This window comes from Chelonia mydas, chromosome 16 (assembly GCF_015237465.2).
Source record: "Chelonia mydas isolate rCheMyd1 chromosome 16, rCheMyd1.pri.v2, whole genome shotgun sequence".
In the NCBI taxonomy this organism is placed as follows: Eukaryota; Metazoa; Chordata; order Testudines; family Cheloniidae; genus Chelonia; species Chelonia mydas.
The window spans coordinates 25,434,164-25,450,762 of record NC_057857.1 but is presented as its reverse complement, the minus strand read 5'-3'; the positions used below and the strand labels follow the sequence as shown (position 1 = coordinate 25,450,762).

The 16,599-nt window shown below is 42.2% G+C and overlaps 1 protein-coding gene across 15 annotated transcripts in view; it reads right to left on the bottom strand.

Annotated features, from left to right (window-relative positions):
* SLC2A8 (solute carrier family 2 member 8) overlaps nucleotides 1–16,599 on the bottom strand; it is a 116,982-nt gene that overhangs the window by 23,197 nt on the left and 77,186 nt on the right. For 13 of the 15 annotated variants that reach the window (XM_043530555.1, XM_043530554.1, XM_043530565.1 and 10 more), the window contains 7 exons: nucleotides 14,928–15,027; nucleotides 11,716–11,927; nucleotides 8,838–8,984; nucleotides 7,216–7,324; nucleotides 5,801–5,974; nucleotides 4,654–4,799; nucleotides 3,789–4,484 (listed from right to left, as the gene is read on the bottom strand). In XM_043530555.1, the coding sequence (XP_043386490.1) occupies nucleotides 4,338–4,484; nucleotides 4,654–4,799; nucleotides 5,801–5,974; nucleotides 7,216–7,324; nucleotides 8,838–8,984; nucleotides 11,716–11,927; nucleotides 14,928–15,027 (1,035 nt within the window). In that variant the 3' untranslated portion in view covers nucleotides 3,789–4,337. Of the gene's footprint in view, nucleotides 1–3,788; nucleotides 4,485–4,653; nucleotides 4,800–5,800; nucleotides 5,975–7,215; nucleotides 7,325–8,837; nucleotides 8,985–11,715; nucleotides 11,928–14,927; nucleotides 15,028–16,599 lie in introns of those variants that run through there. The other 2 variants (XM_043530557.1, XM_043530558.1) reach the window with 2 other exon arrangements.

Sequence of the window (16,599 nt, the reverse complement as noted above, 5' to 3'; positions counted from 1 at the left end):
GGTTAATATGTGTTTTTAAAATTATGAAAAGTGCTTGAAGTAGAAAATTGGTGCATACATTTTATTAGTCAGACTGACTCTAGAATAATGCTGCAAAGTGTGCTTAACACTATGTAACAACCTGAATACTTCCTCTAGGTGGAATCCTGAACTATGGGGAAGGGACTATGTCTACCTCAGTTTGTACAGTGCCAATGGGGCCCTAATAGCTCATGTAATAGCAACTCTTCACTCAAAAGTTAATATTTCTAACAGTCTTATAAAGGTGAAATTTGTAGATAGCAGCACTAGTTTTGGCTTTTGTTAGCTACATACAGCCATGACATGCTGGTGAAACTGTTATATTATTTGTATTGCCATAGCAAAGGGAAACGTACTTTTATTTTTGGGAAATAGTTAAACAGAGATGTGGCCAGCTTATCTGCCTGGATCAGAAATAGGGCCTGTCCCCCTACTCAATATTCAGCCATCGTTCCCCCCCCCCATGGTCTTAAATTTCTTGCCACCCATGTATACTAGGGGGCCTGCATATGCAACATTTGTTTGCAGCTTAAGTATATGAACATTCTGTGCCTTTAATGCTTTCATGGTTTCAGAAGGAAAACTAGGTTTCTGCTCCGACAGGGACTGTATGTTTAAAAGGAAAAGGGAAGGGGTGAAGTTAAATAAGTGTGTTTGAAGCAGAGGCTGACAGGTGCAACACACCTGATCTTTGAAGGCATTTCTGTGCAGCAGTCACGTGGGAAGCATGGGTAGTATAGATCTGGGACAGTAGCATGATGACCTCATTTAAGGCAAAGAAAGATACTGAATTATCTCCTATCCCATTAAGTCCCATCCACCCCTGATCTCCATGGTGTGAATAAGATACAGGCAGAACCTACTGCCTTGAGACCACTGCAGCTTTTTTTCTCCAGCTGAAAATTTTTAGAGATGGCATCATTTGAGCACAGGACAGGGAGGGCTGAGGTCTATTCCTGGTTTGAACACAGATTCACTGTGTGACAATGAAAAAGTCCAGTAACCTTTGTGTGCCTCCAGTTTTCCCATTTATAAAATAGGCCTAATACTTAACAGAGATGTTGAAGTTTCTTTCATTTTATACCACAGTCACTCCACATCTGTATCAGCCACTCCACATCTGGAGCAAAAGGGGCACTAGGGCTACTTCTGTGTCCCTCCATCTAGCTACTCTATTCTGTTCCACCAATGAGTAAAGGCCTCGTCAGTGTCATTTCTATCCGGCTGTCTCTCAGACTTTTATAAGACTGTTTGAAAGGCTAAGTAACTTGTAAGTACATCTGATTAGACAATTGTTAATATATTTCTTAAAATGTAGTTATGGAATACGGACACTACTATGAAATTTTCTTCTTGCCCTTCTTTTGAAAATTAGTCAGTGAAAAAGGAGGTATTTCCATGAGATGACCATCACTGTGAACCACAACTGTTTTTGTGATGAAGTGGGACTGTTCTTAATGTTTCCTCTGAATACTGTAGGGGTGCCTCAGTTTCCCCTGTGCATTTCTTAAGTCTCTAGGTGGGATAAGGGGGTGTAATTGTTGCAGAGCAAAGGGCCAGTGTACAAAAATAGCCGACACGCTGTCTCCTGGCAACTGATGGCCTGGGCCCTTCCTCCCTGCAAGGTGATAGCTAAAGGGTTGGAGAACAAAGGAATCAGGTGACCTACTGGCCTGGGAAAGGGACAAAGCCCAGAGGAGGGGGTGGAGAGCAAGTCAGTTTTGGGCTGGCTGGGGATGGGGAGTGAAGTGCAGACATGGTTGTCTGGCTAACTGCCCCCCAAAATGGACCTGGCTGAGGGGTCCTCTTCTCTGTACCTACAAGCTCTGTTTTAGACCATGTTCCTGTCATCTAATAAACCTCTGTTTTACTGGCTGGCTGAGAGTCCCGTCTGACTGCGGAGTTGGGGGGCAGGACCCTCTGGCTTCCCCAGGACCCCGCCTGGGCGGACTCGCTGTGGGAAGCGCACGGAGGGGCAGGGGATGCTGAATGCTCCGAAGTTAGACCCAGGAAAGTGGAAGCCGTGTGAGCTTTTTGCCCTGAAGACAGTCTGCTCACAGAGAGGAGGCTCCCCCCGAGTCCTGACTGGCTTCATAGGGAGCAGTTCCAGAGCATCGCCCGGGGACTCCGTGACAACTGGTGGTAGCCGTGGGATGTACTGCACCCTGTGGACGGTGCTTCCTGCAGTAAGTGACTGGGGAGCAGTAAAACGAAGGGGGATTGACGAGGACCAGGCGTGCTGAAGGCTTAGAGAGGAGCGGAGGAGCTATGCTTAACCCCCCTGAGTGTGTAACCAGCGAAAAGGACTGTGCAGTAATGCGGTCCCCCTGGGGACTGCGGTGAGCAGTCTCGGGGCGGAGGAGCCTGCGGCTTGGCCCTAGGAGCGAGAAGGACTTTTGCAGTAACAGGGTTCCCCTGGGGATTGCAGCGAGCAGTCCAAGGGGCGGAGGAGGCTGCAGTTCAACCCTGGCAAAGAGGTGGTGACCTCGAGAAGGGCTGGCACACTAGGGGTTCTCCCGGAAAACCATGGGGAGCTGAGAGCACACAGGCCTGTGGGTCCACAGCAACTTGGGAACAGTGAAGTGATGGCCTATCACCATCTCCTTAAGAACATTGTAATCCTGTGCAAGAAGAGAGGGTTGCGCATTGGAAAGTTCAGCAAAGCACAGCTAATCGTGCAGCTGGAGGATGATGACCGCTCTAAGGAACAGATTTCTGACCCAAATGGGGCTACAGCAGGATCTGGGGGCAGCTGGAGTGGTAGCCAGGCATCCCTAAGACTCCTGTCCCCAACCAGATGGGGGTCTTCACGATTGGGTTCCCCATCAGGGGATCGGAGACTGATGGAATTGGAGTTGAGTCCGAGAGCGCGAGAGGACTGTGAGAGACAGCGAGAGCCCAAGAAAGAGCTGCAGGAGAAGCAGCAGCAGCATGAACTGGTGAGCGGAGAAGCACAGGGGACCTTGCAGGGCTGAGTAGGGATAGACTGCGGGGTGCCAGTTCCACAGGGAACCTCTATATAAATTGCTGCCCCTGATTAAGGAGCGGGGGGATGTGGATGCCCACCTCACTGCCTTTGAGCAGGCTGGCGATGTGAACCAGGAGCACTCTGCGGAAAAGCCCTGGTGTCTAGCTCCCTTGCTGGGTCCCAAGGCCATAGATGCTATCAGCCAGATGGGTGGGGTGGTGGACAGGCTCCCCCTCCTGACCCCAACCTATATGACTGTGTGGAGGCTCTTGGGTTCAGGCCCCTAGGACCCCCAGTTGGAGAGGAAGGTGATGGTCAATGGCAAGACATTCCTTGGGGGGAGGAACGAGATCCTGGGACAGAGAGAACTGTTGTCAGGTCCCAGATGGTGCAGCCCCACCAAATGCTGAAGGGCTGTGTAACCTGGGTGAAGGTCCCAGGGATGAAGCCCCTCCCCCTACCTACTGAGCAGAAGCAACACACCATCCATTGTCAAGTGTTACCACCTCTGAAGGTACTTATTTGAAATTTTAAGATGCTCTGGTTTTCCCAAAAGATTACAACTAAATATCATGATATTTTTCCCTGCAGTGCTCAAACCCTTTCCTGAAGTTAGGGCTCTTAGAGGGTGTTCAGCAATTTATCAGGCATAAAACATTGGAAGAGGGCTGATGGCTAGTGCATTAATTGCAGGACTGTTGTACTCACCAAGGGCCTGGCTTTTGTTCAGTAGTCAGGCCACTACCCATACAAGCACAGATGAAGACAGTGGAAGAACTAAAATAGGATATGAAATTAATGCAGTTCAGACAATAACAGGTTTCATTTGTACTACATATTGTGGTGAACACCAGCACAGGGCCAGGGAAGAAGGGATTCTTCCTTCCAATCCATAAACACACAGGACTGGCTCATGTAATGAGAGACAGAATGAATAGCATACCAGCTAATCCATTAAAAGCAGTTGTTCATAACTAATCTACAGTAGGTAAAGGGAACATTGGAAAGAGAGAGAGAAAGAAACAGGGACAGCCCAAATGAAGGTCCAAGACCTGGGAAAAGGAGAGAATAACTCACATATCACAGTGAATTAGCAGCAACTGCTACTTTGTAAACCTGAAAGAAACTGAATGTGTACAGCATGTGAGAACAATGTTTTGGTTCTCCATATAGTGCAATTCAGATTTTTGCCAAAGTTAACAATATTGATTAAAAGTTGATTTAAACTAAGTGTAATCACATCACAAATTCACGTGCAGCCTACTAATCCAGAGGATCTTTCTTGGAAAAGTTTAGGCAATAATACGAACAGTAACCTAATAGGAAACTTTCCTACAGGTAAAGAACCTCAGGTTGCAGGTAATCTTCGAAAGTGAGCCTCTATTTGTTCCAAAGTCCTTCCTTTTGTTTCAGGCACATACAGGACAGTAAAAATTACATTTAGGATACAGAGGACAGAGAAAAGCCAGAAAGTGCCATAGGAAGTCAGGAAGCCCTGAAAGAAAAAGAAAATTATTAGAAAAAACAAAGCTGCATAGGACTACTTGCAATACCACATTACCAGGGAAGAGCATAGCTTAGTGATTTGCCAACAGCATCATTTATCAACTTTCACCATCAATCATAAGGGGTAAGATTCATAATTGTGGTTACATGGTGCTTACTGTAAGATCATGAAATTCCTTGGTTATTAAAAAAGCCATAAACCAGTTTGTTAAGACACAGGCACCGCTGGAAATCCCTCTAGCTTTAAGTGGGAATATTTCAGACATCACCAGCCATGGAATGGGACCCCAACCAAGGGCAAAACCTGAAATTGAAAATAAAGGTGAAAGAGTAAACTCGTTTTGCATTTAAAGAAGCAAGTTGTGAATAATGCCAAAGCCTGTTCTGTGATAAGTGTTAATTCTACCCAAACTAACTACTGTCCTGTCAGACTGCTGTACAGGGAAAATTTCACTTAGAAAGTAACAAAATACACACTCCAAACCTGGTACATACTTGTTGCAACAATACCCCCAAAATTATTAACCCCAGCATCTGATAACATGCTGAGATAAATGAGAGGTTTTTTGTTTGTTTGGGTTTTTTTTGCTTCCTCTCTCTGAAGTGGAGGTTTGTTCAAACTAAATCTACATTTTTAACTTCAATTGCCCTGCACTAACCTAAAAGTTACCTCACTTTGACTGGTGCAGGAAGAAAAAAATACTCATTACCGGTTGCAAACAGAGTAAAAATAATAATATGTAGGATCACTATCAAGCAGCATAAGCAAAGGCACAAAGCATGTTAAAAATAACTATGGGAATGGAAAACTAGTTTCCTAAACTTAAGGACCTTTGCCTTTTTGCTAGTTCAGTTGCTGCTCAGCTGTAATCGCTAAACGTTACACTGCTCAACGATTCCCTTATGCCACCGTGTCTCTTTCAAAATTTCCATTAGAAAGGTCACTTTCTTCTAATAAAACCCAGATTCATAGCTTAAAAAAACCTCCAAAAAACCCCCAAACATATTTAAGTGCAATTTCTAAGAATGTGGTCCAGGCTGATTAATCAATATCCTACGCCCCTGCAGGAGTCCCTGCTGAGTGAAGTACAGACTGCAGAAGCAGAGCCTTGTATCTTGATCCCCAAGAAGTGTTGTGCTCTCACACTTTTAGCTGAGTCAACAGAGGTCACAGGTGATCAGTACTATTGTAAGGCCATACTTGAGAACTTCCGAGATATACAGTAGTCCTGGCTCCAGTATTTTTATAGTTGCTGACAATTTTTTTTTTTGCATAGCCCCTGATTACAATGGCAGACCACTCACCAGTGATGAACAGCCCCAAGCTCACTACAGCCAACCATGCTAGGTTGTTTTCTGCTCCTGCAGATACTGAATTTGGTGTAGTCAGTAAGTCAGGTTGTGATGAATTCCTAGGGTTTGGAAGGACCACTTTACAGTACAACCCAAATGCTGCAGTGCTGATAGCCATAATGACCCCTGCAAAAGTGAAGAACAACCAACTGCAGATTTATTGCCACTTGGAAAAGATTTGTATCTGAGAGACCAGAATTGGTAAATTAAATACAAAAAAAAAAAACACAACAAGCCTCTTATGGAAGTTCTTCACATTTGTGCTTTGCCCACAATGATTGTATAAGAATAGCATCCTTAGAAACTACCTCTGGAACTATTTGCTACAGGCTGACTCAGGTGAGAGATCACAAAAAAAAAAAAAAAACCAAAAAACCACACACAAAAAGTACCAATACCTAGAATTACAACCACCTCAGCAATCATCGTGAATATACATACAATTACAGGATTCAAATATACTGTATACATATATGCATGTTTGAATCCTGCTTGATATAATTGATACTACCAAACCTATTTGTGAAATAGGCACAAGTAAACAAGAAATGTTCACTAATTTCAGAAGACAATGGTATTTTAATGTAACTAAAAGCAAACTGCTTCTTTGGAAAGATCTCTCCCTTGCATTATCTGAAATGAGAGATAATAATAATTATCTTTTAAATCTTAAAAAGGGAAGAAGGCAAGAGTGATGAGAGCTGGCCCAGAAAGAAAGAATAACTCTCCAGTGCAGTGTATAAGTTGATCACAACTGTTCTTCTAAATCACCAGCCTACGTCTACAGAAGTTTCAAGTTAAGTTTTAAAATAAACCAGTTCACTGCATAATTACAAACCTTCATGCAGTAGGCTAGCAAGGATAGTTTTGGTATTACAAACATTGTTCTTAAAAAGAGGACATTTACCAACAGAATGTATCTTTAAGCTTTTGCATATCTGACCCAAGTTTGGAATGTTAAAATGCAGGCAAGTTTTTGCATGATGAAAGACACTTTCTTCATTGTCCCAGCCTTTAAATAAAAAGGCCTCACAGAGTGTTTAGAACTCATTGTATTGCTTCTGGATCTTAAGTTCTCAGTTATTAACTGGCAACATGGAAGCAGGATTCCTACAATGTAGGATACAGTGGAAGTTAAGGGCCCCACAAACCAGAGACAAAAAGATGCAGGACACTGGAGAAGTCTGGACCTAGGTCTTTAGCTCCTTCAGTCACATTCTCCGAAGAGACAGATTCTTAAGTATGGTTTGGAGAAGACAAACTAGTGTCTAGACGTTCCCTCGTCCATTTGCATTGATTCAAACCAGCCATCTCATTTCATGTGTTTTATATTTTAAGATATAGAGGTTTTTTTTTTTTTTTTTTACCTGAAATAGAAAGCAGTACTTTTCGCCCAGTTTTATCTATAATAAGTGCAGCCACAGCTGTGAAAAACACTTGTATGGAACCCACAACAACAGAGGCCAGTCTGCTGTCCTGAAAGTAAGAGAAAAAAGAAATCTGTAGAAGCAATGTCATGGTGTTCAGTAAGTGATTAGGATTTTCCAGTAATGCTGCAGGTAGAAAAGAAATAGCATATTTTGTATTGCTGATTTGTATGCAGTATTGATATCTTGGTCTGATCTCTGTATTAACTAACATACTGTGCTTCTGCACAGTACTTTTCATATGAGGATCTCAAAATGCTTTTCAAGCATTAAGCCTCACCAAGTAAGTTACTCCTGGGGGAAGGGGGGGGGGGTTCTGCATCAAAAAATTAAATATTCTACAAAATTCTGCAATTCTCTTTTGCAGTTAAACTGTGGCTTGCAGAGCCTTGCATGACCACCCACCTTCTCTACCTACCCAGCAGGGAGGGGAGTCTTGGGGCTTCAACCCATTGGGGTGCATCAGCTGGGGCTCGGTGCTTCATCTGAAGCCCAGAGGCGCCCCCTCCCTGCAGGACAGAAGCCGTGAGCACTGACAGACGCACCCCAGCTCTTGAACGTCTGAAGATTGTCATATGCGGCTCGGAGGGTCAATAAGATAGGCCACTGCTGCTGTATATCATCCTGCTACCATAAGGTTCTGAATGGCCATACTGTGCAGATGAGAATTTTCTAGGTAGCCATGGATGATAACATTATGGTTCCATTACATGACTTTGGAAAAGTCAGAAGCAGGTAACAAGAATGTCAGTGATAGAACACCAGATGCCCAGTTCACAACCGCTGCTCTTATTAATATACATAAAGGCTCAATTTTATTCATTTCATTCAGAAAACTAACACAAGATTGTTATTAGCAGTTAATTCTCTCACAAGCCTCTGTCACTGCCATACCTGTGGATGACCTGGAGATTATGCAAGAAACACAAGGGAAACTGAGGCAGGGGAGGATGAATGCATGAAAGTAGTTAATGGGAAAAAAAAAGTCTATTTGTAAATAGTTTGATTCTAACATACAGAGCATATCTTTGTCAGTTAAACTGAAAACTGACACCAGACAGAAGCACTTTGCATGATGTATTAACTTAAAAATAGTATTTAAATTATGACTAGTAAAATGTCCTGATCTTTCTTTAGAGATCCACGCCAGCAATTATTCCTCTCCATAGCTGTACTTTAGATTTCACCTAACACAAAAATTTTACTTCCTCTGAAGCACACAACAGTAACCATGGCAAGAGAGATTCTGCGTGGACCTATGACCATACCAGTGGGTTTCTGGCAGCTTATACTACATTTCCCGGAAATGGAGGCAAAGTTGCTGACCAGCAGCCTAATATATTATTTTCCTTGAAGAAACTGTTAATACTAAAACTAACCAACCAGAACAAGGACAGTCCAATGCCTACATACAAACAAAACCACAAACTGGTACCGAGACTTAACATTTTTCTATCACTCCAACAGATTCACAAAATTCATATATGGTTTCTGTTTGGTGCATCCGGCTAAACTGCATTTATCTATTATATTTTAGAAAGATGGAAGTGAACAAGGTTTACCTTAAAATTAGCTTCTTCAAAGATAGTTTCTGCATAAAACATAATTGCATTAATCCCTGTTACTTGCTGGAAGAACATCAGTGCCACACCAATAAGAAATGGCTTGTAGATGGCTGGATTCTTAAATTCAGCAATACTTAGTCCATGCTATAAAGAAGACATAGGCAAAGATTCAGTGACAATTATTTGATTTGCATAACTGAATGAAGTGCCACCACTGAGATTCAGATCTATCATAAGACCATACTGTGATGCTGCATATAAGAAAGGTGGCCATTTATTTTACTGTTAACACTGTTATACAATTTCCATAAATCTTGCACAAAGAATGTCATGTAAGGTATCAATGGAAAAAAAATTGCTAAGTATGATTATTCTGTTTATAAGCATGTATCATCTTTGTATCTGAAGTTATGAATATTGGCTATGTGTTGTATTCTGCCAGATAGATTTACATCAGGGCTAAGCAGCTATGTGCTGAGGGCCCATCAGGGACACTCCACTCTTCCAATGGGCCATTGAAGAAACTCATCCTGTTCAGATAGCATTTTTTGGGGATGCTTCAGACAGCAAGGAGCTAATGGCCACCCCCTGTGATTCAGCAAAACATGTAGGAGCATATGATACACTTATGTGACCCTGCACTCTATCTTGGGACAGTAACTTTCACATACAGGGGCTGTGGCCTTTGTTTGGGATAGTAAATTTTCATGTACATGGCGGAGAATACAAAGACACCTGAGACACCTCCATTTTACTTCTTTCCTATTCTAATTCTCTGGACTATAGATCTACAACAAAAAGAAACATCTTGAACTATGGACTGAGGACCTTCCAATCTTTTGTAAAGTCTCTCTGGTGACTTCCAAGCCAGCAGTCTATTCCATCACTGCTACAAACCTGATATAAAGACTTTGCAATCATTTGTATGTATATAATCTGTTAACCATTTATAACTCTCCTTTTCTTTTCTTAATAAATCTTTAGTTACTAAGGATTGGCTGACAGTGTGATATTTGGGTAAGATCTGAAATTCATATTGACCTGGGGACGTGTGTGTCTGATCCTTTGGGGTTAAAAAGAACCTCACATATGGTGAAACGGATTTTCAATAACCTCTCACTATATTAGACTTGGTTATCTGGATCAGAGCCAGGAGCTACAATACTTAAAGGCATTTGGCTTCTGACTAGACAGTCTGGTACTGCAGAAGCTCTTTTGTTGCTGGTTTGGTGAATCTAATTATGGAGTAAACCACCAGCTTTGGTGACATGAAAAAATGGGTGTTTATCACTACAAAAGGCTTTCTCTCTCCTCACCCCACTCTCCTACTGGTAATAGCTTATCTAAAGTGATCACTCTCCTTACAATGTGTCTGATAATCAAGGTGGGCCATTTCCAGCACAAATCCAGGGTTTAACAAGAACCTCTGTGGAACAGTGCGGGGGGGGGGGGGGGGGGGGGGAATAAACAAGGGGAAATAGGTTACTTTTTATAATGTATCAACCATTTCCAGTCTCTATTCAAACCTAAGTTAATTGTATCCAATTTGCAAATTAATTCCAATTCAGCAGGCTCTGGTTGGAGTCTGTTTCCTAAGTTTTTTTGTTGAAGGATAGTCACTTTGAGATCAGAAGTAGAGTGACCAGAGAGATTGAAGTGTTCTCTGACTGGTTTATGAATGTCATAATTCTTGACATCTGATTTGTGTCCATTTATTCTTTTACGTAGAGACTGTCCAGTTTGCCCAATGTACATGGCAGAGGGGCATTGCTGGCACATGATGGCATATATCACATTGGTAGATGTGCAGGTGAACGAGCCTCATAGTGTGGCTGATCTGGGAAAGGTACTCAGTGTTGCTAAATATAAGATCAAACATAGTTTAGCATAAGTAGTTAGCACATATTTAAGGGATCATTCAAGGTGAAATGGCCCGTTAACACCCCGCACTCTTAGGGCAAAAAAGGGGGGTTAGGGGGTTACAGATTGTTTAATTAGCTAGGTTTCAGAGTAGCAGCCGTGTTAGTCTGTATTCGCAAAAAGAAAAAAGGAGTACTTGTGGCACTTTAGAGACTAACCAATTTATTTGAGCATAAGCTTTCGTGAGCTACAGCTCACTTCATCGAATGCATCCGATGAAGTGAGCTGTAGCTCACGAAAGCTTATGCTCAGATAAATTGGTTAGTCTCTAAAGTGCCACAAGTACTCCTTTTCTTTTTAATTAGCTATAAATTCAGTGTCTTTCCTAAGTGTCTAGCAAGCTTATGAATTCAAAATCCCAAGCTCATCTTTTTTAAAGTGTTGTGCAGGTTGCTTTTCAGAATGAGGACTGGTAAATCAGGTATTGCATGATCACTCTGTGGAAAAAAAAAGTTTTCACCAACCTCTTGTTTGTCAGTGTGAGAGAGAAGATTTTGGGCCCATACTTCTACTATTTCCATTTCCTCCTAGTTCTTTTTGTATTGTTCAGCTATTTAATGATCAATGCAAGTGAGGGGCTGAAAGGATTTAGGTACCTGCTCCAAATAATTTTTAAAAAATGGGATTTGAGGCCTGATTCTCCACTCCACATGCATCTGGAACACCCACTGGTCTTCAGTGGGAGCTTTGGATCCTAAGAATGTGCAAACCAGGCCACATGGGTATAGATGCAGAGTGTTCTAGTCTCACTTCCTATACAGCGATTTGGCAGCCGGGGGGTGGGAGGGAGAAGGGAAGAAGTCACACTTAAGATAACAGTCAAGTCCTGAAACAATTAATTTCACTATTATCTCTGACCACACCCACAAAGTACCTAATAACCATATTCAACCAAATTTCTTCTTTACTGAATAAACAAAGCTTTTAGTGTAAGCCAGAACAAAATCTTCATCACCTGCTCCTCAGCACTGGTTTCAATCTGCCTGCATTCCCATTCATGGTCCACCTTTGATCCCCGCAGAAACTGTAAAGCAGCCATAGCTTCACTGTGTTTTTTCTGGTTCAGCAGGAACCTAGGTGTTTCAGGCATGAAGGACATGAACATGAGCATTATGCATGGTGGGAAAGAACATAGCACAGCCAGCCAGCGCCATCCAAGTACCATTCCTGAAGCAGGAAGGGGAAGGAACATAAATTAAGAGAATCAGATGACATTTGTACTCATTATAGTGAGCTGTACTAGCTCTGCTGATAAAGCAATTTGTGTACATTTTCCCCTTCCTCAAAGTGGTTCCCTGAGCATGTGCTGATTCTCCTCCTGAAGTCTGGAGACGTTTCACTAGCCCTGCCACCTACATAGCCAGCATGGATTTGTCAAAAAACAAATCATTCTAAACCAACCTAATTTCCTTCTTTGATGGGGTTACTGGCCAACTGAATGGGAGGAAAGCAGTAGATGGGACACATCTTAATTTTAGTAAGGCTTTTGACACAGCCCTACACAACATTCTCCTAAGCAAACGAGGGAAATGTGGTCTAGATGGAATTACTAGACCATGGATGCAAAACTGTTTGAAAGACAAAGATTAGTTATCAATGGTTCTATATCAAACTGGGAGGATGTATCTAGTGGGGTTCCACAGGAGTCAGTTGTGGATCCACTACTAAGCAATATTTTCATTAATGACTTGGATAATGGAATGGAAAGTATGCTTACAAAATTTGCAGATGACATCAAGCTGGGAGGGGTTGCAAGCACTTTGGAGGCTGACCACTGAGCAGCCCCTCAATGGTGAAAGAACAGGTTAAGAACTATTTAGAAAAGCTGGACATGCACAAGTTCATGGATCCAGATCTAATGCATCCAAGGGTGCTGAGGGAGTTGGCTGATGTGATTGTGAACCAGTGGCCATTATCTCTGAAAACTCGTGGAGACTGGGGGAAGTCCCGAACGATTGGAAAAAGGCAAATATATAGTTCCCATCTTTAAAAAAGGGAAGAAGGAGAATCCGGGGAACTACAGACCAGGTAGCCTCACCTCAGTCCCTGGAAAAATCATGGAGCAGATCCTCAAGGAATCCATTTTGAAGCACTTGGAGGAGAGGAAGGTGATCAGGAACAATCAACATGGATTCATCAAGGGCAAGTCATTCCTGACCAACCTGATATCTCATCATAGAAGGCAAACTGGCTCTGTAGAGATGGGGAAAGCGGTGGACGTGATATACCTTGACTTTAGCAAAGCTTTTGATATGGTCTCCCACAGTATTCTTGCCAGCAAGTTAAAAACGTATGGATTGGATGAATGGACTATAAGGTGGATAGAAAGCTGGCTAGATCCTCAGGCTCAGCGGGTAGTGATCAATGGCTCCATGTCTAGTTGGCAGCTGGTATCAAGCAGAGTGCCCCAGGGGTCAGTCCTGGGGCTGGTTTTGTTCAACATCTTTATTAATGATCTGGATGATGGGATGGATTTCACCCTCAGCAAGTTTGCAGATGACACTAAGCTGGGAGGAGAGGTAGATACGCTGGAGAGTAGGGATAGAGTCCAGAGTGACCTAGACAAATTGGAGGATTGGGCTAAAAGAAATCTGATGAGGTTCAACAAGGCCAAGTACAGAGTCCTGCACTTAGGACAGAAGAATCCCATGTACCGCTACAGGCTGGGGACTGACTGGCTAAGCGGCAGTTCTGCAGAAAAGGACCTGGGGATTACAGTTGATGAGAAGCTGGATGAGAACGCTAATGGCATATTGGGCAGCATTAGTAGAAGCACTGCCAGCAGATTGAGGGAAGTGATTATTCCTCTCTATTCGGCACTGGTTAGGTTACATCTGGAGTAGTGAGTCCAGTTTTGGGCCCCCCACTACAGAAAGGATGTGGACAAATTGGAGAGAGCCCAGCAGAGGGTAACAAAAATGATCAGGGGGCTGGAGCACATGAATTATGAGGAGAGGCTGAGGGAATTGGGCTTGTTTAGTCTGCAGAAGAGTGAGGGGGGGGATTTGATAGCAGCCTTCAACTACCTGAAGGGGGGTTCCAAAGAGGATGGTGCTGGGCTGTTCTCAGTGGTGGCAGATGACAGAATAAGGAAAATGGTCTAAGTTGCAGTGTGGGAGGTCTAGATTGGATATTAGGAAACACTACTGAACTAGGCGGGTGGTGAAGCACTGGAATGGGTTACCTAGGGAAGTGGTGGAATCTCCATCCTTAGAGGTTTTTAAGGCCCGGCTTGACAAAACCCTGACCGGAATGATTTAGTTGGTGTTGGTCCTGCTTTGAGCAGGGGGTTGGACTAGATGACCTCCTGAGGTCTCATCTAACCCTAATCTTCTAGGATTAGAATTCAAAAGAACCTTGACAAATTGGAATATTGGTGTGAATTCAGCAGGATGAAATTCAATACAGACAAGTGCAAGGAAGGACAAATCAAATGCACAACTATCAAATGGGTATTAACTGGTGAGGCAGTAGTACTGCTGAAAAGGATCTGGAGGACATTATACATCACATATTGAATGCGAGTCAACAATGTGATGCAAATGCAAAAGAGGCTAATATTCTGGGGTGTATGAACAGGAGTGTTTTATGTAAGACATGGGAGATAGTTGTCCCACTCTACTTGGCACTGGTGAGGCCTCACCTGGATTTCGGTGTCCAATTCTGGGCACCACACTTTAGAAAAGATGTGGACAAACTGGACAGAACCTAGAGGACAGCAATCAAAATAATAAAAGGTTTAGAAAAACCTGACCTATGGGGAAAGGTTATTTAAAAAAAAAAAAAAGAAAAAGCATATTTAGTCTTGAGAAAAAACAACTGGGTGGGACCTCATAACAGTCTTCCAATATGTCAAAGGCTATTATAAACAGGCCTGTTCTCCAGGTACACTAAAGACAGAAGTAGTAATGTGCTTAATCTGCAGCAAGGGACATTTAGGTTAGGTATTATGTAAAATTCTCTAACTTTAAGTGTAGTTAAGCTCTGGAACAGTCTTCCAAGGGAGGTTGTGGAATCTTCTATTGGAGGTTTTTAAGAACACATTGGACCTCTCAGGGATGGTCTAGGTTTACTTGGTCCTACTACAGCACAGGGGCCTGGATTTGATGATCACACAGGGTCCTTTCCAGCCCAACATGTCTATGACTCTATAACTAAGTGCAATACCTGCAACATAAGCTCCTAGTATACCAGTCACTACCATCAGCTGAACACATGAGCCAAGCGTTCCTCGAATTTTTGAGTGGGATATTTCAGAAATATACACCTAAAAAAAAAATATATATATATGCATAATTAGAAAATATTAACAAAATAGTTTTAAAAAAATAAGAACAGCTGATATTGAAAAGAACTTGTTAAAATACACCCACGGTACCCCAATATGAATCATAAGCAGCTACACTGGAATGACTAGATCCAGCAGTGTCACTTTTGGAAATTTACATTGGTTCCATGAAAGGCTCTACCAAAAATACCAACAAACATGCCAAAATTAATAGAAATCAAAATGCCACAGCTTGCATAGTAGACAATAAGTTAGCATTCCAGACATGGATGCTGAATGTGAACTACAAAATAAGTCCACGATTCTGCTAACAGATACACAGAGGTGGCGCCCCGGACAACTCCACTGACTTGAATGGGGCTCTGCGCACAAGGATTCATCTGCACACAAACCTTTGTAGGTCACGGTTTAAGACTTTAGCATTTTAATTCAACATAAAAAACTCTATACTTCCTACCCTGTTTCAGATAATGAAAATCTGATTTTGCCAGCTCTTGCCCCACCATATGCTATACTGGCAGTGTCACACCTACCACAGAACCCCACTTTTAAAGTCAGTTGAGCCTTATGAGCAATTATGGAGGTGTCCGCCATGGCTCCATAGTTTTGACAGAGTTAAGTTTGCATTGAAAGCAAAGATTCATCTTCTTTGTTACATATGAAGAATACAGTGGATCCTTCCCAAAAATCAGTCCTTACTATTTGGGCAGAGAATGAGTTTTGAGAATTTAAAAGTAAATCTATTCAAGTTAACGCAAACAAGTTAATTTTAAGACAGTCCCGTAAGAAACTTCACGTTGGGTCGGGGTTCGCAACTTCCTGGGAAAAACTAGGTTAGGACAGGGTGCTGGTAAATACAGATTTAAACCAGGAAAAATAATTGCATCAGTATGCAGCAAGCGTAGAACGAATCTTTTCAAGCTTTGGATACATCCACTCAAAACTGTGGAATAGGCTCAGTCTATACACTACATCAAAGTTTGTCTTCTGCTACAGAATGCCTCATGGCCAAATGGATCTAGAATGGCAGTGTGCAACTCTGCATGCTTCTCACTGCTTAACGCTTCAAGCTTACACCTCTGCATTACTGTCATTTTTCATAAAAATCAAAATGTTTGACTTTTGTTTATGTAATATTGAGAACTGAAATATGAGTCATGACATGTATAACTTCCTTGAGAAAAATACCAACCCAAAACGTATAGACATTCTTACATTCCATATCATAATTATATATTAGTATTACACCCACGACAGTTTTACATTTTATTTGTTCAACCCTGCTGCTTTATGTAACCACAATTTGAATAGGTAACTAAAACTAAGTGTAATGTGATATGTATTAATAGTATAGTCTCAACTTAAGGCATTTTCTATTTAAAAAACACTAACTAGTTTTTCCCTGGGCAGTAACAACTGTGATTTTACCTGGTAAAGAAACAAAACAAAAAACAACACACACATAAACATCAATCTCTGGTAAATACCAGGTCATCCCTGCATTGGGTCACAAACTTTGTGTCCGCCTAATAATTTTTGTAACAAAATAGA